At 40.3% G+C, this 23,999-nt stretch overlaps 1 protein-coding gene across 1 annotated transcript in view; it reads left to right on the forward strand.

Annotated features, from left to right (window-relative positions):
• LOC111150881 (WD repeat domain 64) overlaps positions 1-23,999 on the forward strand; it is a 136,385-nt gene that overhangs the window by 94,519 nt on the left and 17,867 nt on the right. The window contains exons 14-20 of the mRNA XM_022508551.1: positions 2,275-2,448; positions 8,322-8,452; positions 11,010-11,111; positions 12,139-12,208; positions 13,864-13,900; positions 14,668-14,807; positions 16,318-16,423. Coding sequence (XP_022364259.1) covers positions 2,275-2,448; positions 8,322-8,452; positions 11,010-11,111; positions 12,139-12,208; positions 13,864-13,900; positions 14,668-14,807; positions 16,318-16,423 — 760 coding nt within the window. The remainder of the gene's footprint in view (positions 1-2,274; positions 2,449-8,321; positions 8,453-11,009; positions 11,112-12,138; positions 12,209-13,863; positions 13,901-14,667; positions 14,808-16,317; positions 16,424-23,999) is intronic.

A 23,999-nucleotide genomic window follows, 5' to 3' on the forward strand; every position in this document is an offset into this window, starting at 1 on the left:
GTGAAATTAAATATTAGTAACTCTAAGTCAATAATTCAAAGTTTGTTTGTTTGTTTAATTTTACTGTCCCATGGATTCAGAAAGATTGACGGCCATAGTGGCCATCAAGGAGGCACGTGAGCTTAAGTGAGCTGTTACTCAGTATGTCAATGTCTGACCACTTCCTGGACATTGCTGAACTTCCTTCTGCTCCCAAAGTGGCACAAACTCTAACCAGAGACCCACCCACCAGGTAGGAGGACCACTAGCCAGTACTTTTCAATTAACATAGATATGAGATAACAGGGACCTTAGATCACCTAGAAACATGTTTTTGAAAAGGAAAGAACTTTTATCCATCCACTCACTGAAGTCCTCATTCCACAAATAAGGAACCTTAATAAATAAGGAACAAAAGCCCAAAGGAAGAGAAATGCTTTGCCCAGGCTCTCGTTAGAACTGAGACTGGGAATGTGTTGTCTTCATGTATAGACCAATATTCTCTCCACTTTACCCAGCTGCTCTCAACCTAAAAGATCTGTGCTCTACTAGCAAAATCACCAACCTTAAAATTTTGACTTTTATCCCCACACAGAAATTAAAATTCCGGAAATTAGGGGCGCCCGTGTGGCTCAGTGGATTAAGCCTCTGCCTTCAGCCCAGGTCATGATCTCAGGGTCCTGCGATCGACCCCACATCGGGCTCTCTGCTTGGCAGGGAGCCTGCTTCCCCCTCTCTCTCTCTGCCTGCCTCTCTGCCTACTTGTGATCTCTGTCAAATAAATAAGTAAAAAATTTTTTAAAAATCCCTTAAAATTCCGAAAATTAATAGCATCTCGACAATAATAACCAGTTAAAAAACAGAATGATCACATTATAAGAGCAAACAAAAATAGAAGATGCCTAAAGTAAATTTAACAAAAATATGCAAGAATTTTGTGGAAAGAATTCCTAGAGAACAATCATCTGAAAATATGGAGAGATACACTATATTCACAAGATGAGATATTACAAGATCTCTTTATTACATTTGATAAAATGTCTTAGAAAAACAATGAAAAGATAAGTCACACACTGCAGAAAGAGGTAATATACTGTGTCCCAGGAAAATGAGAAAGTATTAGGAAACAGAATTGCTAAAGAAATCCCTCAAATCCAGAAGAAACAACCCAAGAGGAAAATGGACAAAGGACAGGTAAGAAAACCCCAATGGCTCACAAACACATAAAAAATGTTCCACTCACTAACTTAGGAAAATGTGACTAATATAATCAATACATTTAAAATTTTATTTTTAAATATCTCATTTTGAACCCATCATAAGCAAAAACATCATCATCATCATCAGTTTAAACCAAGTGTTGGTAAGAATGTAAAGAAAGGAAAACTGTTACCTAGATCTCATGAGGGTGGAAATGGGTAACGCTACTTTGAAGAACCACTCATAACATCTAGTCAAGCCAATAATTGCATATCTTCCAATTTAATAATTCTGCTCCAGGCACATGCTGCAGAAACTATGGCACCTGTCCATAAAAAGAAGCAGTGAAAAATTGGCAGAACCTGAACACCCTAGTAGTAGAAGACTGGATAAATAAATTGTACAATATATTTGTACAGTCCTATAGAGAAGCTAAAAATAAATGAACTAGAGTTCCATGTAATAATTTGCATAAATCTCAAAAATATAATGTTAAGTGAAACAAGAGAGTTAAGGAAGAATTCATACAGTTTGATATCATTTATAAAAAGGTAAGAAGCCTAAAAGCAGGGTTCCTGGGTGGCTCAGTTGTTTAAGCATCTGGCTATTAATTTTGGCTCAGGTCAGGATCTCAGGGTTGTGGGATCGAGCCCCGTGTCAGGCTCTGTGCTGGGCATGGAACCTGCTTGAGATTCTCTCTCTCTTTCTCCTCCGCCCCTCCCCTCCTTAAAAAAAAAAAAAAGGCTGAAAGCAATACCATTACATATGTACCATGTACATGTATATACATATAACAATATATGATATATGCATATGTGGAATACATGTATAAGTTTATGTGGAAATACTAAGATTTTCATAACTAACACTATGTTCAGGTGGCCTCTGGGAAGGGATAAGAGACAGAAACTATATTAAAGAGGGCCAGACAGGGCTTAAGATTTGATCATGATAATTTGATAATCTATCTACCACCTTGATATCCAGGTGGTCAATACATCATTGTATTTTCTGTGTTTCTCTGTATCTTTAAAACAGCTCAAAATAAAATAATTAACTGAATTTTTTCAAGTACTCGCTGTATTTCTATTGAAGGGTAAGGAAGAGGATTTGTATCTCGTGGTGACCTGGGAGCTGCCCAATGTGGTGCCTTTGCTACGAGATGGGAATCACACTGTGCATCTGAAGCCATTTCCTAAACACAGGAACATGCATATTCCTTTCCCAGATGTCCAGCTGGTAGAGAAAAACGTCTCTCAATGTGTAAATGTAAGTTTCGTTTCCTGATTTTTTTTTCCTTTCTATTACGGGAAATTACACAAAAGTAGAGAAAATAATGCATTGAACGTCCACGTGCTAGCACTCAGCTTCAGAAATTAGGTGTGCATGGTCGAGTGTGCTCCTTTGTATTCCTGCCACTCCCCATGACCACCACAAAAGAATTGTTTGAAGCAAATCCCACATACTGTGCCATTTCATCCCTGAGTATTTCAGTATGTATCTCTACATGGTAATGACTCAAAAAAAATGCATGACACCATTACTTTTAAAGATTTTTTTTCTAAAATAATTTTTTTTTTTTTTAATTTGACAGATCACAAGTAGGCAGAGAGGCAGGTCACAAGTAGGCAGAGAGGCAGACAGAGAGAGTCAGGAGGAGGAGGCAGGCTCCCCGCTGAGCAGAGAGCCCGATGCGGGACTTGATCCCAGGACTCTGAGATCATGACCTGAGCCGAAGGCAGAGGCTTTAACCACTGAGCCACCCAGGCGCCCCTCTAAAATAATTTTTTTTTTTTAAAGATTTTATTTATTTATTTGAAACAGAGAGAGAGAGAGATCACAAGTAGGCAGAGAGGCAGGCAGAGAGAGAGGAAGGAAAGCAGGCTCCCCACTGAGCAGAGAGCCCGATGCGGGCCTCGATCCCAGGACCCTGAGATCATGACCTGAGCCGAAGGCAGAGGCTTAACCCACTGAGCCACCCAGGCGCCCTCTAAAATAATTTTTAAGAAGTCCTTGATATCGCACCGTGTTCAGATTTCCTAGATTGCCTCATATTTTTTTAGAGTTTACAAGGATCAAAACAAGATCCATTTGTGGCATTTAGTGGAAAGTGTCTTAAATCTCCTTTAATCTATAAATATCTTTCCATTTCTCTCTTTCCCTTTATTTTATTTATTTATTCCCTTTATTGTTTATTTATTGAAGATACTGGAGAGTTAGCGCCATAGTCTCACATTTTCTGTATTTTGCTGACTGCATGCCCCTGCTGTGATTTAAGGACTTCTGTGTGTACTTCCTCTAACCTGACTTCATTGCATGAGCTTTGATTTTAGTTTAATAAGACTCTGTAGATGCTGTCATATAGTTCCATCAGGATTCACAAAACGACTGATTGTCTTTCTTTCAAAAAATAGATAAATTAATTTACAATCTGTAAGACTTTTTGTGAGATATTTATATCCACTCAGTATGGCTAGAGCATGTGTTCACACCTGAGGGGTAAAGTGGGGGGCATGTTTCAGGCTGAAGAACAGAGAAATAAGGAAGCTGCCCTCTTTGTTCTCATAAAAATTTAGGTCGAGGGGTGTCTGGGTGGCCCAGTCATTAAGTGTCTGCCTTTTGGCTCAGGTCATGATCCCAGGGTCCTAGGATGGAGCCCCAAGTCCGGCTCCCTGCTCAGCGGGGAGCCTGCTTCTCCCTCTCCCACTCCCTCTGCTTGTGTTCCCTCTCTTGCTGTGTCTCTCTCTGTCAGATAAATAAAATCTTTAAAAAAAAGTTTACGTCGATTGAATTTTTTTTTGAGACTTTGTCCACCATTTGCTTACTCTAATATTAGCTCATCCTTCTCAGTTTTTACTAGGATAAGTGGTCAGAAATCAAAGAATGCACGAAACCACAAATTATAGAGGGAACAGTCAAAAAGTCTGGTTTTTCGCCCCTGTCATTAGTGAAACAGACGTACTTTAAGAGAGAATAATATAACTTGTTTCAAAGACTCTGCAAACTATTTTTAAAAGATTTATGTATTTCTTTTAGAGAGGGGGGAAGCAAGAGCAGGAGTGAGGGGAGGGGCAGAGGGAAAGAATCGAAAGCAGGCTCCCCGCTGAGCACAGAGCCCCCTTTGGGCTTGATCTCACAGCCCTGAGATCATGACCTGAGCTGAAACCAAGAGTCAGTCGCTTAACCAACTGAGCCACCCAGGCGACCCTGGAAACTATTATTTTATCATACTATGGAGAGATAATGTATTATTTTCCCTCAAATTTAAAGGTCAGTTTAACACTGCAGTTCCAATTCCATTCATAGTTTAAATCCTAAGTAGGTTTCATTGTTTGCTAAAGGATTTGAAGTCAAAATATACAGTGACTGTGTCATGATAACATCATCTCATAATTGGGCCGAAGCTGGAAGAACAGAGTGCATCTCCTTAAACAGTTGTTCTAGCCCATTTCTTCCAAGTCTACACAACTGGAAACACTGGATTTGGTTCTATGTTCCTTGTTGAGAGCTAATAAGAACAGAACAATGATTAATGCACAGTAAGCCAGATCTGATACAGTTGGCAAGTTATTACATGGGTAATGCAAAATGCTTGTTTTGGGGCAGGGAAGGGGAGAAGGATCTGTAATAAATTACTGAAGTAATAAATGAAAAAATTGCCTTTAGGATTATAATAAAAATGTAAATTGTCTTGAAGTTTTGAGCCCTTATGTTTTATATGTATCATAATTAGCATTTCTAGCAGTTCCTTTTTTGCAATGTATTTTAAAATTACTATATAGGGGCGCCTGGGTGGCTCAGTGAGTTAAAGCCTCTGCCTTAGGCTCAGGTCCTGGTCCCAGGGTCCTGGGATCGAGCCCCGCATCAGGCTCTCTGCTCAGCGGGGAGCCTGCTTCCTCCTCTCTCTCTGCCTGCCTCTGTGCCTACTTGTGATAAATAAATAAAATCTTTAAAAAAATAAAATAAAATTACTATAGAGATGGAAAGTCACATAGTCACATAGTGTGACAAAAGTCACATAGTGGAAAATAAATTGGGTTGTGCATGGAAAGTCTCTTTCTCTAAAACTCTTGGATTTAGGAAGCACTGTTTTCTGAACACCCATTATGCAGCTTATATTGTTCTTAGCACCGGGAATGCCAAGATTACTGAGCTGTGGGACCTGTTCAACTCCACTGGGGCAACCCAACAGAGAACTTGGGAGGATTAGGCCAGATAAGGGTCCCAAAAATCATTGCTGATTAGGTCGGAAAGAATTACCAAGACTTAGCTCGGCCCAGATAGGAAATTTCGTTGGGGAGCCGAGAAGACAAAGTGAATGCCAAGTGGAGGAGATAAAATGAAAAATGTCACAAAGGTGAGAAAGGGCCTGGCTGGTGGAGGGATAACCAGAAGCATCTTGGTGTGGCTGAAGGAAGACAGGGAGGAAGGGAAAATGGAGATGGACAGATAGGGAGGGCTGGATTATGCTCACAGTGTTAAAGCACTTGGGTCTCGTATAAGAAAGGAAAAGCCAGTGAGGGGCTGTAGATGGGAAATGGCATGATCAGGTTGGTGTTGTGGATACGACTATGCCGGTGCTTGATGACAGTTTTGAATGGGACAAGATGGCAGGAAGGAGATTCAGGCAATAAACCACTGTTGTAGTTGAAGGACATAAGCCATGACAGCGAGGAGGGTGGAAGGAGAGGTTTTGAGCAATGTTTAGGTGGCAGAAGTAGCAGAACTTGGGCTTCGTTAGGGACTGATGTCATGCAGCTGGGAGAGGAGGGTCCTGAGAGAAAGGAGGGATCAGGATGGCATGGAGCTAACTTGAATGACGAGACTGGGACATGGTGCTACCAGAGAGCTGTAAAATGGAATGAAATAATGTGCTTGAAGGAGGCAAGAATTACACATATTAACTTTGAGATACCTGTGAAAAATTTCTAAGTATACAACCCTGAAGCTTACGGGAGGGGACTGACTAGATTAGCAGGGCATTGAGATTGGGATGATGATTAAAACACAGGGGCCAAGACTACCCAAAAAGAGTTGGAAAAAAGAAAAACAAATGGGCTAGAGGTAAAGTCTCAGCATATCATATCTAACAGATTGGCAGAGTAAGAGGCTGTCAGGTAGGAAACAGAAAAGGAAAGGTCAGACGGACACAAGCAAAATTAGGGTCTGGTGCAAAGTTGTCAAGAGAGTAAGAAGTTTCAGGAAGGAGAGAGCAATTCAGAGTGACAAGAATAATACATTTGTAATCTTTTCTTTTTTTTAATTTGAGTATAGGGCTCCTGGGTGACTCAGTGGATTAAGCCTCTGCCTTCAGCTCAGGTCATGATCCCAGGGTCCTGGGATCGAGCCCCGCATCGGGCTCTCTGCTCAGCAGGGAGCCTGCTTCCCCCTCTGCCTCTGCCTGCCTCTCTGCCTACTTGTGATCTCTGTCAAATAAATAAATAAAACCTTTAAAAAAAATTTGAGTATAGCTGACACACAGTGTTACATTAGTTTCAGGTGTACAAGTTAGCGATTTTTAAAAAAGATTTTATTTATTTATTTGAGAGAGACAGAGATAGTGACAGAGAGCACAATCGGGAAGGAGAGGGAGAAGCAGGCTTCCCGCCGAGGAGGAAGCCCGACGTGGGACTCCATCCCAGGACCCCAAGATCACGACCCGAGCCGAAGGCAGATGCCCAACCGACTGAGCCACCCAGGCACCCACAACTTAGTAATTTTAAGAGTTTATACATTAGGCTCTGTTCACTGCAAGTGTAAATACCATCCGTGCTGATACATTGCTATTACATCATTGACTCTATTCCTTGTATTGTGCCTTTTATTCCCATGACTTACTCCTTCTGTACCTGGAAGCCTGTGTCTCCCTCTTCCCAGCTCCATTCTGCCCAGCTTCTCACTCCCTCCCCCTCTGGCAACCCTCAACTGTGCTTGGTATTCATAGGCTCAATTCCACTTCTGGTTTACTCATTTTTTAGATTCTACTTCTAAGTGGAATCATACAGTATTAGACTTTCTTGGTCAGATTATTTCACTTAGCATAATACCCTCTAGGTCCATGCATGTTATTCTCAAATGGCACGATCTCGTCCTTTTTCAAATTTTAATTCCAGTAGAGTTCCAGGAGAGTTAACATACACTATATTAGTTTCAGGCGTACAATACAGTGAGTGGTTCAACACTTCCCTATGTCACCCTGCATTCATCACGACAAGTGTACTCCTTAATCCCCACCACCTGTTTCATCCATCCCCCCCCCCACCTCCCCTCTAGTAACCAGCAGTTTGTTCTCTAAGTTAAGAGTTTGTTGGGGGCGCCTGGGTGGCTCCGTCAGTTAAACATCTGCCTTCAGTTCAGGTCACGATCCCGGGGTCCTGGAATCAAGACCCGAGTCTGGTTCCCTGCTCAGTGGGAAGTCTGCTTCTCCCTCCCACTCCCTCTCTGTGCTCTCTCTCAAATAAATCAATAGAATCTTTAATGGAAGGAAGGAAGGAAGCGAGGGAGGAAGGAGAAAAAAAGGAAAGAAAGAAAGTGCTTAGTGATAAATAGAAAAAGTTTTCACAGGGACACTGTACTCTGGATCTCAGCTCAGGATTCTGGGATCGAGCCCTGCATTCAGGCTCTACACGTGACAGGGAGTCTGCTTGAGGATTCTCTCAGTCCCTGTCCCTCTGCCCCTCCCTCTGCTGTGTGCTCTCTCTCTCTTTCTCTCAAAGAAATAACTGAATCTTAAAAAGTTTTCATTGTATACTACGGAGCAGAAGCCAAACAGTGAGTGAAAAGGAGGTTAATGAGGAGAATCATCCAATGCAGAAGATTTTCAAGAAGTCTGAAGGGAAGAGAAGGATGGCACAGTGATCACACCGTTGGTTGGTCAAGGAAGAAGAAGTCAAGGCTGAGAGGAAGGAGTCAGTAGATGGAAGAGAATATTTTGTTATTTTAATGAATTCAGCAAGTTAAAAAAATTTTAATGCAAAACTAACGCAATTTTACTGAATTTATAGTAATTTATAATAGTAACTTTAAGTAACTTTAAGAAATCATAAGATATTTTGTTTTAATGGTAGAATAACAAAGTGTACACATAACATTTGTTCTGTGGTTAGATACTGGTCCATGCATCTGTTTCCTTCCTTCTTCAGAGTCCTGACATCAGTACGGAAGTGAACTGCATTGATTTATTACAAGTAGAAGGATATAATTTGATTGCTGCTGGAACCTTAAATGGTGTGATTATCTTATGGGATTTTATCAACTTTACTGTCAACGAACTGTAAGTTGCTTTTTTTTTCTTAAACAATATAAAAGTACTGCAATAGAGCCAAAGTAACATTCAATACTTTTTTTTTTTTTAAAGCAATAAATAACAGTGGCAGACCAGTAATGATAACTCTCAAGAGAGGCTTTTCTGGAAGTTGCACTCATGAGATTTGCTCCTGATGTCCAAATCCCAGAATTATATGAATAAGATGAACTTTAAGTATTCATAATACTCTCAGATGCCTTAACTTTTACCCTTCTCCCTCTAGTACATGCTTTCATGTGGAATCTTGTCCAAATTTATAGCCTCAACAAAAAAGTTAAAATATATGTCTTAAACACTAATCTCCCTAGAGCTTTAAAGACACATATCTGGCAATTACTATCCGGGTCACCGACAACACCCTTAAAACCCAAAACTTTGTCCCAGTCTACCCCTCCCCCGTGTATCTCCTCTTCCTGTATTCCCAGTGACACCACCATCTACTCTGTCACCAAAGTCAAATGGTAAGTGGCATTCTAGATGGGTTTTCAGTGCTAACAAGGGTGTGGCATATGCAATTAAATAAACCAGTATCAACCAATTAGATTTTCCCTGTACCTATGGCCAAAAGCTTTATCCATTCCCTGATATCCATTTCTTTTTCTCTTTCTTTCTTTCTTTCTTTCTTTCTTTCTTTCTTTTTTTTAAAGAGAGAGAGAGCATACACACATGAAATGGGGGAGGGGCAGAGAGAGAGGAGATAGAAAATCTCAAGTCGACTCCCCACTGAGCTTGGTGCTGGACTCGGGGCTTGGTCTCACAACCTCGAGATCATGATTTGAGATGAAATTAAGAATCTGATGCTTAACTGAGCTCTTTAAGTGCCCTCCTCTGCGCCCCCACTATCCATTTCTAAATGTTCTCACCATTGGCTGTAAAGGAAATAATATAACATGGTATTTTTTTGCTATGGATGGGTCATAAATAATCAGCTCTCCCCAATTGGATATTTGGGCTGTAAGCAGGGACCATGCGTGAACATCCTATGTCAAGGGAATTTGTAATATTGTACTTTGAAGCATAAGATGGTCAAGAACCTTAATGAATGAATAAAAACAAAATCAAGTCTATCTAAGCATTCAGAGGAAGAGAAGAGGTGTAAAAGAGGGAGAAAAGAGTAAGCAAGGACAGGGAAAAGAGGAAAATGCAGAATACATCTCTGCCTCTTGACTTAACAATGCCTTACCAGTCGAACTCTGAGTCATTACTTTTAACCAGCTTTTGAAGGGACATACTCCTTTCCTCTTTGGACCCTGGATTGATTCTCCTTTCAAACTTCCATTGAATTAGCTCTTTCTGTAGACCCCTCCCTCTATACTTCAGCCCCACCCTTATGAGGCTCTGCCCCTGGAATTCTTATCATCCTTCCATTCCTCCCTTTCAAACCTTGCCCTTGGGCTTTCTCACAACTGTATACTAGTCCTTTGACACCCATACCAATATGCACTGTGCCGTTCTTTATCCTCTTATTAAAGCAGGTCTGCTACCACAGCATTAGGAGGGAAGCCCCCCCAAGAATGTTCCCAACTTGGAGGAGATGCTCCTTGTTGAAGGGGTAGGCATTTTTCCAAGAAAGGCATATAAACCCAACACCCAGCCAGAGAAAAATAACAATACAGTATGCCATACATCATATTCCCTTCTCATGATAAGATGATTATACAAAAATAACTGATTTAAAAATCACTTTAGTATTTTGCAAAACATCCAATTTAGTGCAGAACTCTTGAATGTAGCTGGGGCCCAGCGTAAAAAAGGCTCTAAAGTTGAAGGTGGTTTCCATATTGGTGGTGGAAGCCATTTCTACCTCTACCTCCGATTTACCTAAGATCCCTTCACCAGTCAGGAGAAATAGCCTTTCTCTTCCTGTTCAAAGGCTCATGCATTTTTGGGTCCAAACTGGAAATTGTTCTTGCTGATTACTAACTGTCCGGCTCACACAACAGAAGAACCCAAAAAGTTCGAGCTCCGCACGTCATCAAGCTCACAGGCCTTTCTTCAGAGCTTGATTCACTCCCTAGGACCTTCCTCCCTCACTCTGCAGTGCAAACTGGCAGAGGCAATTCCCACTAAAGGAAAAGGAATGTTTTGCTACAAGATCTATTTTCAGTAAAGAAGGTTAAGTGTGACTTTAGGAGCCGATCACGAAGTACCAGTCTAGGCAGCTGAGAGACTATCACTGTGCTCCCGGGAACCAGCCCTGAAAGGTGTATGGTTCGTTGGCAGCTGGGTCGATGGGAAGTGAGCCATTAGAATAGGATCGCCCCTGAACTACCTGTTTGTCCCCTTCACTCATTCCTGTGCTCCCTGAGGTTAGTTGCCCTATTTTATTCAAATTTGTCCCTCCATTTACTCAAAGAGTAGAATTCTATTCTTTAAATTTCCTGACACTTCGAGGAGCTTATCTATAAGCCCACTCTGACCTACAATTAGGCGGACTAGACCAGCTAATTGGGCTAACAGACATTTATTTATTTGTTTGCTCATTTATTTCTTTTTAAGATTGTGAATGTGTATTTACTTCCAGGTACAGACCTGAAGATTGCTTCATTGTGGACCCTGACTTGGATCCCAAACGCTTTAGGATTAACAACATCCTGTTCCTCTTTCGAAACCCTGAATGTGCAAGGTAACTCGGTACCTACTGATGAAGAAATACTGCCCAGATGTATGTAGGTGATGTCCAAAGAGTTCTGCTTATCCCAGCATGAGGAAGGTGCTACCAAGGGAGGACAAGTTGGCTTAAGCTTTCTTCCCTGTTGCTGTCTTTTGTAGGCGGGGGGTCCCCAGGGATCTGATTTGCGGTGCAGTGTTCAAATCTCCCTTACCACGTCACCCTCACACCAATCTCTAACATCAGTAGAGGAGACAGAAAATGCTCACCTGACCACACTGTGACCAAAATCAAGTTCTATGAGCATTGACATGAGGCAGAAGGAAGCACTTGCCGGGCAAAAGTGACAGCCCCTGACAGCTGGTGTCACAGGACAGCTACTAAAACTGAGCCGTGTCCACCCCTTTATGAGGGAGCAGGGCCTTGTTTTGTCCTCTTTATATATGCTTGAGAGCTATGATTTTCAGGCAACACATAATTGTAAACATATCTCATAGGAAGAAACCAAAAGCAGCAGTGAGCCTGTATATAGAACCTTCCCTACCCCTTGACTTGAAATTGCCTTATTCTGAGGCTATTTTTGAAGATTTGTTCCATATCAACCCCTGCACCAAAACCTGGACCACTTTCCACCCCATTCCAGCAGAGTACTGCCGAGACGACCAGGCCAGGACTGAATACCACGGAGCAGAAGTTAGCCAGGCTTCCCAGGTGCCCGCCTCCAGCCCGCTTTCTGCCATCTCAGGGTCAGCTTCTGGGACTGAATCTAGCCTGAGCTTTGGGACAGGGTAGACTTTTATTTCCCAGACCCGAGCAACAATCAGTCTTAATTACCAAGGCTCCTCAAGAGGGTCTAGCAACACCAGACAGATGAATGTTGTAACACAAGGTATCAGGTATGACTGGTGTCTTAAGGAAGTGGCTCAGTACCCACAGATGATGAGAGAAGCAACCCACGGAAATTAAAGCAGAGACGAGCACACCTCGGCTGTGATGGATTAGCTTCACCTTCCCTCCTTGGGTTTCCTCCCTCTCCTCGCAGGAGATCGAGTCAGGACTCTGTGTGCTCTTCGTCCCAGTGTGACTCTAGTAAAGGTCCACAGAGTAGCAAGGTAAGCAAGAAATAGAGTATATCTTCCCATTACACTCAGCGTTGGTTCAGAAATGGTGATTTGTCCCGTGTGAACCCCTCCTTTGACAGAAGGTCAAGGTGGGGAAATTTTGTGTGTACATGTGCGTGTAAAAACTCGTTTTCCTAGAAAACAATGTCTAAACTGTGCTCATCATTCATTCCCATGTTTGCAAGGCTTTCATATCTGCAAATCATCAATGCGTACTTCTAAATAAAATAAATCTTAAAAATAAATAAATAAAATAAATTACAGATGCTTTTATACTTCTTAAATCATAAAGCAATTCTAGGCAATCTCTTTTGCTAAAAAGTAAAACACATTTCACAGCACAACTTGTAACACGCTGGATTTCAAACTCTGTTCTCAGTCCCAGTTTTATAGATTTTACACATTACATCTCTGGGAGGATTTTGTTTAAAGGAGACTTTTTACTGCAAAACTTGTTTTAGAACCACTAGTTTCATGGAAAGAATAAACTTTTAAGGATGTAAGAGTCAGACAGACAGAACACTTCAATCCAAGTGCTCCTTTTATTTTCTGACTAGTTTTAGAGACATCACCTAATCTCTGAGTTTCTGTTTCTTATCAGTAAAAAAGGAATAACAAAGCCTAACTCGCAGGGCCACGAACAGAACTGGAGATCACAGACACCAAGAACGTGGCGTGCATTACAGATGCGGTTACTCCTATCATTAAGCCCTACCTGAGCCACGAGAATGTGGTTACAGTTACCCTATTTCTGAGCATGGTGATCTCTGTGATACATTTTTTTAGAATTAATTCAAAACTACCTTTGAAATGAATGCTTAGAGCCATCAAAAGAAATGAAATCTTGCCATTTGCAACGACGTGGATGGAACTAGAGGGTATTATGCTGAGTGAAATAAGTCAGTCAGAGAAAGACAATTATCATAGGATCTTCCTGATATGAGGAATTTGAGAGGCAAGGTGGGGGTTTGGGGGTCAGGAAGGAAAAAATGAAACAAGATTGGATCAGGAGGGAGATAAACCATAAGAGACTCTTAATCTAACAAAACAAACTGAGGGTTGCTGGGGGTTCTAGGGGGAGGGATAGGGTGGGGGGGTTTACAGACATTGGAGAGGATATGTGCTATGGTGAGTGCTGTGAATTGTGTAAGCCTGATGATTCACAGACCTGTACCCCTGGGGCAAATAATACATTATATGTTAATAAAAATAATTTAAAAAAAACTTTAAAAAACCCTAATGCTTAGAAATGTAAACTTAACAGAGAACAAAGGTGCTTGCCAAAACAGAGGGGTGGGGAGATGGGCAAAATGGGTGAAGGCGAGGAGGAGGCAGAGGGTTCCAGCTGTAGAATGAATAAGTCACAGGAAAAAAAAAGATACAGCATACAGAATAGAGTCAAATGGTATTAGAATGGCGTTGTATGGGGACAGATGTAAGCATAGCATAAGGTAAAGACTTGCCTAGTTGTGAGTTGTACACCTAAAACTAAAGCAACAATGTAACATTGTGTGTCAACTATACTCCAATATTTAAAAATTTTTTAAAAAAGGAATGTGAATTCCCCTGAAAAATCTACTCACCCAATGTATCTCATTTTCTTACAATGTCACAGAAATATTTTCTTGTTTTCTCCCCTAATTCAGGGAAGCAAACAGAGCATACACGACAATGAGGTTAAAGGTCAGTATGAAATCACACATCTTGTTTGTAACAATTCCTTTGCAACAGGGAGTTTAGGTTATAGAATACTCTTAATGAAGGTACAGTATATTCTCTTTTTTAAAAAAATAGATTTTGCTTATTTATCTTAGAGGGAGAGAGAGCATGAGTTGGGGGAGAAGCGGAGGGAGAGGGACAAGCAGACTCCATGTTGAGCACGGAGCCCGACACAGGGCTCAATCCCAGAACCTTTGAGATCATGACCTGAGCCAAAGTCAAGAGTTGGACACTTAACCTACTGAGCCACACAGTCACACCTGCAATGTATTCTTTTTGTGACTAAATGTTGATGCGTAAGATTCTGTAGTCTAAGAGGTAGAATTTCCATTTTTAAATACTAATTCTAGATTTTTAAAAACCCAATACATTACTGAACCTCTTAGTCTTCAGCCCATTTCCTCAAACTTATACTTGATTCATAAGCCATTTTGGATGTGTAAGTCTTACACTGGATGTATATGGACTTTTAGCTGTTATATATAGGGCAGAGTCTTTTGTAATAGGGTCAAAATAAACTTCTCAGGCTTTTCCAGTGATCCAGGATTCTGTTTGTTAATGCTTTTTTGTCCTCTGCCCTGAGTGAAGTTTGCTGGGGTTGAGAAACATGTTCTAAGAGAAAAGAATGTGTTGGTTTACTATTTTCCTACCTGTCTCCTCTTTTATAGTCTATAAAATTTGAAATTCCAAGTATTACAAACACCCACGGTAGCTCATTAACTTTTCTGTAGGTGAGCAACCTGATGTCACAGTGGGACAGCAACAGCCAGTGGACAGAAGACATCCTGCAGGCACCAGTGTCATCGATCCTCAGCCCCCTGTCCTTGTCACCGCTCATGAGGACGGACACCTTCGCTTTTGGAAGCTGGAGGTGATGGGGCCCATTGCTTACCTGGAGCAGCAGAGAATGAGAGAGATAAGAAGTAGTACTCAATGAATCCTAACCTTCTAAGGTTCTAGAGCACATCCACTTCTAGTATTCTTCAACCTTTTAGCCAAAGTGCTGGTTTTGCAGCCTGCTCCCCGAAAGTGCTATCCAAACTTTACAACAGGCCATTTTGTAACTCAAGAGGTCAAAACTACTAAGTTAACTATTTCAAATCTTCCTTTGCTTTTTTTTTTAAGGTTTTATTTTTAGGTCGTCTTTACACCAAATATGGGGCTCAAATTTATAATCCCAAAATCAAGAGTCACAGCCTCTACGGACTGAGCTATCCAGGCACCCCTAACCTCTCTTTTCTTTAAATCGAGCTATGATTACACACCACTCAATATTTCACTGGACATGTAAATAATACTAGAGGATATTAATGATATAGTAAAAGAATATAAGAACACTCAAGTGTTTGAATATCTATAAATTTATAGTTATCCAAGCTATTGGAAGAAGTTATTACATCGTACTGTGTGTCCTTAAGTATTTTACCATGAAAAAAGAACTTTTATTTACCAGAAGGTTTTAAATGACTTGGAGCAGAGTGTCGTGGAGTTTTAAGTTCAGAATATCAATAAAGACATGATGGAAGGAAGGATCTTGAGTAAACTTGGTGACAAGGAAGTCATTAGAGAGGCTTGCGAAACCCAAGAAAGAGCAACTGGTTGGTATGGCAGAGGGTGGGACCCAGCAACACAGAACAACACAGCTCTCTGCTGGGCAAAACTCCCAAGTCGATCAGTAGCTCGTAGCTTCTCAGTGGGAAACCCTTGGTTTGAAAATACGAACTATCAACAGCTTTCCCTGAGAGTACTGAAGTACTGGAGCAATGCCAAAATAAGAGAGAGAAACAGAAGAAAGATTAGATCCAAGTAAATCTCAGGAAACGAGTGGCAGGTGCAAATTCTTTCTTCCGAAGCATGGATATTTATTCTCTAATATGGTGTCTGGGGAAGTCCTTCCTGGTGTTGACTTATCCTAAGAGCTGAAAAACAATCTGCTGAATTTGAATCTCTTACAATCCCGTTGTCTTGCGCCAACATTCAACAATAGATATTTCTGGAAAGACAAATGTAATAACATTACTGCTTGAAACAAATGAAGTACACTTAAACCTGAAAATAATGTTTGTTTAGAAGGAGAACATGTACCCAGAAAAGAGGTCTGAGTTAGTGCATGGAAACAGTCATAGGAAGCGTAAGAATCACCCCCAAGTACAGTGGGGGTCTGTAATGATCAGAGTTTGTTGCTCTTAATTCATAGTTGTTACATCTTCATGAATATTTCATTTCAAGGAAGTAAGTCCCTATAGATAATCTGTTAGTTTTTAATCACAAAGAAGAGAATCCTATTCCAGTAGTAGAGATAATTTTTAGATGGAATTTTTAAAGAGAAATTTAACTCCAATATTAATATTTTATAGAATTTATTATCGTACTTTATTCAGGGAAAACTGCTGAAAAATATGCTGCCTTTCACAAAACATTCTGCCATTTCTCTGACGTCGCTGTGTACAGATTTGTGCAGCAGGATACTTCTGACCGGGAATGTGGGTAAGTTCTACTCAGGGAGTCGGCAACAGGAAGCTCCCCCACCTGCTTGACCAAGAGGTGGAGATAGGATAATGCAGAGCTTTTATTGAGATAAAAGACTAAGAAGGACGCTTCAGCATGAGTGAGTGTTGGGAATGGCTTGCTGAATAAAAGGAACAATGAATGAGTGTCATGACAACCTAGTCCATTCCCAGCTCCTTATTTAAAGCAAGACATCCTATTTTTTTTCCATCTTTAAATGGGGTACTTTCTTTTCCATCTTTAAATAGGACTACCTGTTCCCTCACCTTACATATGGGAAAAGTATAAAGTTTTCATTTTGAATCTTGGAAGTTATATTGCATTAATCTTCATTATGAAGGGGAGTAATCGCATTAATTAGGAAAGGGATTATTCTCAATAGGGGACTTTTATATTGATTGTTACAACTCATAGAGCTGGTCTTGATCCTTTCATGTAACACAATCCTCTCTTTTTAAAAAAAGATTTTATTTATTTAGAGAGAGAACAAGAGAGAATCTTTTTTTTTTTTAAGATTTTATTTTTTGAAAGAGAGTGAGAGAGAGCATGAGAGGGGAGAAGGTCAGAGGGAGAAGCAGACTCCCCATGGAGCTTGGAGCCTGACGTGGGACTCGATCCTGGAACTCCAGGATCATGACCTGAGCCAAAAGCAGTCGCCCAACCAACTGAGCCACCCAGGCACCCCTATGAGAGAGAATCTTAAGCAGGGCACAGGACTCAATATCACAACCCTAAGATCATGACCTGAGAAGAAACCAAAAGTCGGACACTTAACCGACTGAGCTACCCTGGTGCCCCAACAATTCTCTTTTTCAATGCAGTATTTTCTTTCTTTAATTTTTTTAAATAAATCCTGATTTTTCTTTCTTTTCATCTCTCCCAACTTTGAAAGATTATGTGTATATGTGCATGCATTTTTAAATTTTACTAGTGTTTAAGTTCTTTAAAAAAAAAAACACAACCAACCAAGCAAAAAAAAACCTACCCAGTTTGTTAGAATTTATACTGAAACAGCATCTTTTCAGTTAAACAAAAGCTTGGCCCACTTTACCTTTCCTTCTATTCTACACCCACTCCTTCACTTATCATTTGCCAAGTTAGTAATCTTGAGATTTGCATGCAAGATACTGCTGTTACATTAATATTTAAATTTTACATCTACTCCTTAAAGAACATTGGTCTCATTTCAAAACTTATTTTACAAACGTCCCAACAAACCAGTTTGTGGCACCAATTAGTTCCGTCTTCTGGAAATTACAGAGAATTTTTTTTTATATTTATATTCAGTATAACCAGTAACTTGACAATATACGTTTAAAGTTATCTTTATTTTATCTGGTTTTATTGCTCAGCACCTGTCCTATTATACTCCAATATCCTTATTCTTGAACTCTTTTATATACCCATCTCTATGGTCTCTATCATCATTTCTGTTTACAGCCACCCAGAAGAAAAATCTAAGGTCAAACAAATTTATTCCTTTAAAAAAATATCTGCCTGCATAGTTTTGCACTAACTGTACCTACTACGGCGTAAGTTTTTTCTAGCAAAATACATAGAACTACAATTTGACATTATCTACAGAATTCTCAGACCGCATCTCTGTCAGGGTTACTAATAGGGAACACCTCGTTATCACAGAGTCCTTCTACTTCTTGAGGTTTCTGTTTTTTGTTGTGATCTAGATAACTAGAGTGGGGTGGGTTTGGGATCCAATCAAGCTTCAGCTATAGTATAATTAAAGAAGACGTGTAGGTTATCACCTTAGGCTTCCTTTTTCTGTGCTACTGTAGATGTTAACAGAGCTATGTAGTTTGCTGTCTAGTCAGTGTTTTAAATCAGGAATCCTTGGACATTATTAGTTGTTGTTTTTTGTTGTTAAATGGGCTTTTTAAAAAATTTTCAGCTTCAAGTTCACAGAAAAATTCAGTAGAAACTACGGAGAGTTCCCATACACATCCTGCCCTCACCCTCCCTAACACAGTCCCCACCCCCCCCACTTAAAAAAAAAAAAAAAGATTTATTTATTTATTTATTTAAAAGAGAGTGTGCATGCAGGGGTTGGGGGTGAAGGGGCAGAAAGAGAGGGGGAAACGTCTCAAGCAGACTCCCTGATGAGCGTGGGCCGCAGCACCCTGAGATCAGACCTGAGCCAAAAGCAAGAGTGGGGCGCTCAGCGGGCTGTGCCCTCAGGGAGCCCCTGGTCGCCCCCACTTTCAATATCCTGCACGCGAGCGGCACGTTCATTACAACTGCAGCACCTACAACGACATGTCAGAGTCAGCCAAACTGCGTGGTTCACGCGGGGCCGTGTGTGTTCTACGGGTTTTGACAATGTCTGGTGACAAGCATCCACCATTCTAATACCTTAGAGAGTAGTTCCAGCAAAAATCCCCTGTGTCCTGCCTATCCTTCCTTCCTCCTCCCCAACTTCTGGCAATTATTGATCTTTTTATTGCCTCCACAGTTTTGCTTTTCACAGAAAATCATAGTGGAAATCACATAGTACATAGCCTTTTCAGACTTCTTTCATTTAGAAATAACCCATCTAGGTTTCCTCCGTGTGTCTTCATGGCCTGATATCTCGTTTAATTTTAGTGCCAAATAAGATTCCACTGTCTGGATGGACACAGTCTACTCATCCATTCACCTGCTGAAGGACGTCTTGGTTACCTCTCCGTTTTGGCAATAATATACAAAGTTGCTATAGACATCTGCGTGTGTTTGTGTGGAAAACAGTTTTCAATGCCTTTGGGTATATACCAGGGAAGACAGTGCTGGATCATATAGTAAGAGCGTGTTTAATTTTGTGAGAAACTACCAAACTGTCTTCCAAAACAGCCATGCCATTTGGCATTCCCACAAGAGATGAATGAGCGTTCCTGTTGCTCCACGTCCGTCTCAACATTTGGTGTCCTCGATGTTTTGGATTTGGGCCATTTTAAAAGCCTTGTAATGGTATCTCCTTGTGGTTTTAACTTGCATTTCTCTACTGACATACAATGGGGATTATCTTTTCATATATATTTTGCCGTCTGTCTATTATCTTGGTGAGGGGTCTGTGCAGATCTCTGGCTTTTTTTTTTAATCAGGTTGTTTATTTTCTTATTGTTGACTTCTAAGAGTTTTTGGTATATTTGGGATAAGAGTCCTTTATCAAATATGCCTTTCACAAATATTTTCCCCCAGTCTGTGGCTCATCTTTCTCTTCTCTTGATAGCGTCTTTTGCAGAGCAGAACTTTTCAATGTTTTAAAGATTTATTTATTTGAGAGACAGAGAGCACAGAAAAGGGAGTCAGACAGAGACAGAGAATCTCCAGCAGACTCTCTACTGCGTGGGGAGGCTGACTCAGGGTTTGATCCCAGGACCCTGAGATCATGACCTGAGCCAAAATCAAGAGTTGAACACTTAACTGACAGAGCTACCCAAGCATGCCTGGAAGTTTTCAGTTTTAAAGAAGTCCAGCTTGTCGATGCTTTTGTTCATGGACTGTGGCTTTGGTGTTGTATCTGAAAAGTCATTGCCAAACCTGAGGTCATTAAGACTTTCTTCTAGTTCTATACTTATACATGTTACCCTTAGAATTGTTTTGAACTGGTTTGTTTATTTGTGTGCGTGTTTGTGTGGGAAAAGTGTAAGGTTTATATCTAAACAGACTTTATATCATGAATTGGTGTTGAATTTCATCAACTGCTTTTTCCATATCTATTGATGTGATTTTTCTTCGTTAGCCTATTGATGTGATGGACTACATTAGTTGATTTTTAAATGTTTCCCATTGTATATAATTTTTTTCCTTTTTTTAGAGAGATAGAGCACAAGAAGGGGTGGGGGAGGAGGAGCAGAGGCAAAGAGAGAGAACCTCAAGCAGGCTGCATACTAGCTCAGTATGAAGCCCAGCTCAGGGCTCGATCCCAGCGGCATGACCTGAGCTAATACGTCTTGGATTCGACTTGCTAATATTTTGTTGGGGGTTTTGTACCTATGTTCATGGGAGCCATTAGTTTATAGTTTTCTTTTGATGTCTTTGTCTGGTTTTGGTATTAGGGTGTGCTGCCCACATTGAAGAAGCTAAGAAGTATTCCCTTTTGCTTCTATATTCTGGAAGAATTTGTAGAGAATTGTTAAGATTTCTTCCTTGAATGTGTGCTGGATTCACCATTAAATCCATTTTTACCTAATGGTTTCTGTTTGGGAATGTTATTAATTACTTTAATTTCTTTAATAATATGGCCTATTCAGATTATTTATTTCTTCTTGTGTGAGCTTTGGCAGATTGTGTCTTTCAAGAAATTGTTCTGTTTCATTTGGGTTATTAAGTCTGTAGGCATAGAATTCATAGATTCCTTTATTATCCTCTTAATTCCCCTGAGATTTTTTTTTCTTAGTTAGCCTGGCTACAAGTTTGTCAGTTTTATTGATCTTTTTAAAGAACCAGCTTTTGGGGGGCACCTGGGTGGCTCAGTCGTTAAGCATCTGCCTTTGGCTCCGATCATGATCCCAGGGTCCTGCCCCTCCCCTGCTGCTCTCTCACATGCTGTCCCTCGCTCTCTCTATCTGTCAAATAAATAAATAAAATCTTGGGAGGAGAAAAAGCAGCTTTTGGTTTCATTGATTTTTTTTATTGGGCTCCTCTTTTTCAGTTTCATTGATATCTGCTTGGATTTTTATTATTTCTCTCCTTCTGCTTACTTTGGATTATTTTACTCTTTTTCACCTAGTCCTAAAATGGAAGCTTGGATTATAGCTCTTTCTTTTTTTCTAACATATGCATATAAATTGCCCTATAAGCACTGTTTCTGCTGCTTTACTCAAATTTTGATGTCATATTTTCATTTTTATTTAGTTCAAAATATTTAAAGATTTCTCTTGAGTTTTTTTTTCTATGATCTATAATTTAGAAGTATGTTGTTTCATCTCTACTTATTCTGGGATTTTCCAGCTCTCTTTTTCTTATTGATCTCCAATTTATTCTATTGTAAACTGAGGGCATTCGCTGTATGATTTCTTTTATTTCAAATTTGTTAAGGTGTAATTTATTGTCCAGAATGTGGTCTGTCTTGGTGAATGTTCCATGAGAGCTTGAGATTAATACATGTTGGCTGCAGCAGTCTACAGATATTAATTATATCTAGTTGACTGACAGTGGTTTTTTTTAAAGATTTTATTTATTTATTTGACAGAAATCACAAGTAGGCAGAGAGGCAGGCAGAGAGAGAGGGGGAAGCAGGCTCCCCGCTGAGCAGAGAGCTGGATGTGGGGCTCCATCTCAGGACCCTGAGATCATGACTTGAGCCGAAGGCAGAGGCTTTAACCCACTGAGGCGCCAAGGTGCCCACTGATGGTGTTTTTGAGTTCAACTATGTCTTTATGGATATTCTGACTGCTGGATCTGTCCATTTCTCATGTCCATTTCTCATAGAGTGGTGCTGAAGCTTCCAACAATAAAATGGCATTATCTATTTCTCCTCTCAATTCCATCAGTTTTCACCCCACCTAACTTCACACTGTAATGTTAGGCATGTGCATGTTAAGGATTGAGGTCTTCTTGGAGAACTGACCCCTTTATCATTATGTAATGCACCCAATCATCCCTGATAATTTCTCTTTCTCTGAAGCCTTCTCTGTTTGAAACATAGCTGCTCTTGCTTTCTTTTGATTAGCATTAATATGGCAAACCCTTCTCTATCCCTTTACTTTTAATCTATAATGTGTCCTTATGTATAAAGTGGATTTCCTGTAAGCAACGTATAATTGGGTATTGTCTTTTAATCCATTCTGATAATCTCAGTCTAAATGACTTACTTAGACTGTTGACATCAAAGTGATTATTGATATAGTGAATTAATAGCTATCATATTTCTTACTGTTTTTTATTTGTTACCCTTGTTTTCTGTTCTTAGTTTTGTCTTCAACTCTCTTTCTGCCTTTTGTGTTTTTATTTTTAATTTTTATCTATTTTTAAAATTTCTTTTCAGTGTTCCAGAATTCATTGTTTATGCACCCAGTGCTCCGACAATACGTGCCCTCCACAATACCCACCACCAGGCTCACTCAACCCCCTACCCCTTTCCCCTCCAAAATCCTCAGTTAGTTCCTCAGAGTCCACAGTCTCCCATGGTTCATCTCCCCCTCCGATTTCCCCCAACTCCCTTTTCCTCTCCATCTCCCCATGTCCTCCGTGTTATTCCTTATGCTCCACAAATAAGCCAAACTGTATGATCATTGACTCTCTCTGCTTGACTTATTTCACTCAGCATAATCTCCTCCAGTCCCGTCCATGTTGATACAAAAGTTGGGTATTCATCCCTTCTGATGGAGGCATCATACTTCATAGTTATATGGACCACATCTCCTTTATCCATTCGTCTGTGGAAGGGCATCTTGGCTCTTTCCACAATTTGGCTACTGTGGCCATTGCTGCTATGAACATTGGGGTACAGATGGCCCTTTTCACTACATCTGTATCTTTGGGGATAAATACCCAGTCGTGCAATTGCAGGGTCATACGGTAGCTCTATTTTTAATTTCTTAAGGAATCTCCACACTGTTTTCCAAAGTGGCTGCACCAACTTGAATTCCCACCAACAGTGTAAGAGGGTTCCCCTTTCTCCACATCCTCTCCAACACACGTTGTTTACTGTCTTGTTCATTTTTGCCATTCTCACTGGTGTAAGATGGTATCTCAATGTGGTTTTGATTTGAATTTCCCTGATGGCTAGTGATGATGAACATTTTTTCATGTGTCTGTTAGCCATTTGTATGTCTCCATTAAGTGAACATTTTATATCATCCCACTTTCTCTTAGCATAGCTTTTCTTTGCCTATCAATTAGATCTTTTTAAAAATTTTTGAGTGGTTTCCCTAGAGTTTGAAATAGACATTTACAACTAATTCATGTCCACTTTCAAACAACACTACACCACCTCAGTGGTAGTACAAGTACCTTATAATAACAAAGTATTCCTAGGTTCTCCTTCCCATCCTTTATGTCATAGCTGTTATTCATTTCAGGTATCTATAAGATACAATTGTCAAATATATTATTGCTGTTACTGCTTTAAATACACTGCTGTTAGTTTTTAATTTATCTTCACTTATCCCTTTTATTATGCTCTCCTTTTCTTTATATAAATCTGAATTTCTTACCTGTATCAATTTCCTTCTCTTTTAAGAACTTCAGGGATGCCTGGGTGGTTGAGTAGGTTAAGCTTCTGCCTTCGGCTTAGGTCATGATCCTAGGGTCCTGGGATAGAGCCCTGCATCAGGCTTCTTGCTCAGTGGGGACGCTCCTTTTCTCTCTGTTTGCTGTTTCCCCTGCTTGTGCTTTCTCTCTCTGACAAGTAAATAAATAAAATCTTTAAAAAAGAACTCTTAGTATTTTTTAAAAGATTTTATTTATCTATTTGAGAAAGACCATGCCTGAGTTGGAGAGAGGGACAGAAGAAAAGGGAGAAGCAGGCTCTCCACTGAGCAGGGAGCCCATTATGGGACTTGATCCCAGGACCCTGGGATCACAACCTGAGCTAAAGGCAGACGCTTAATGGACTGAG

Source organism: Enhydra lutris, unplaced genomic scaffold (assembly GCF_002288905.1).
Source record: "Enhydra lutris kenyoni isolate GAN:26980312 unplaced genomic scaffold, ASM228890v2 scaffoldscaffold24, whole genome shotgun sequence".
Taxonomy (NCBI): domain Eukaryota; kingdom Metazoa; phylum Chordata; class Mammalia; order Carnivora; family Mustelidae; genus Enhydra; species Enhydra lutris.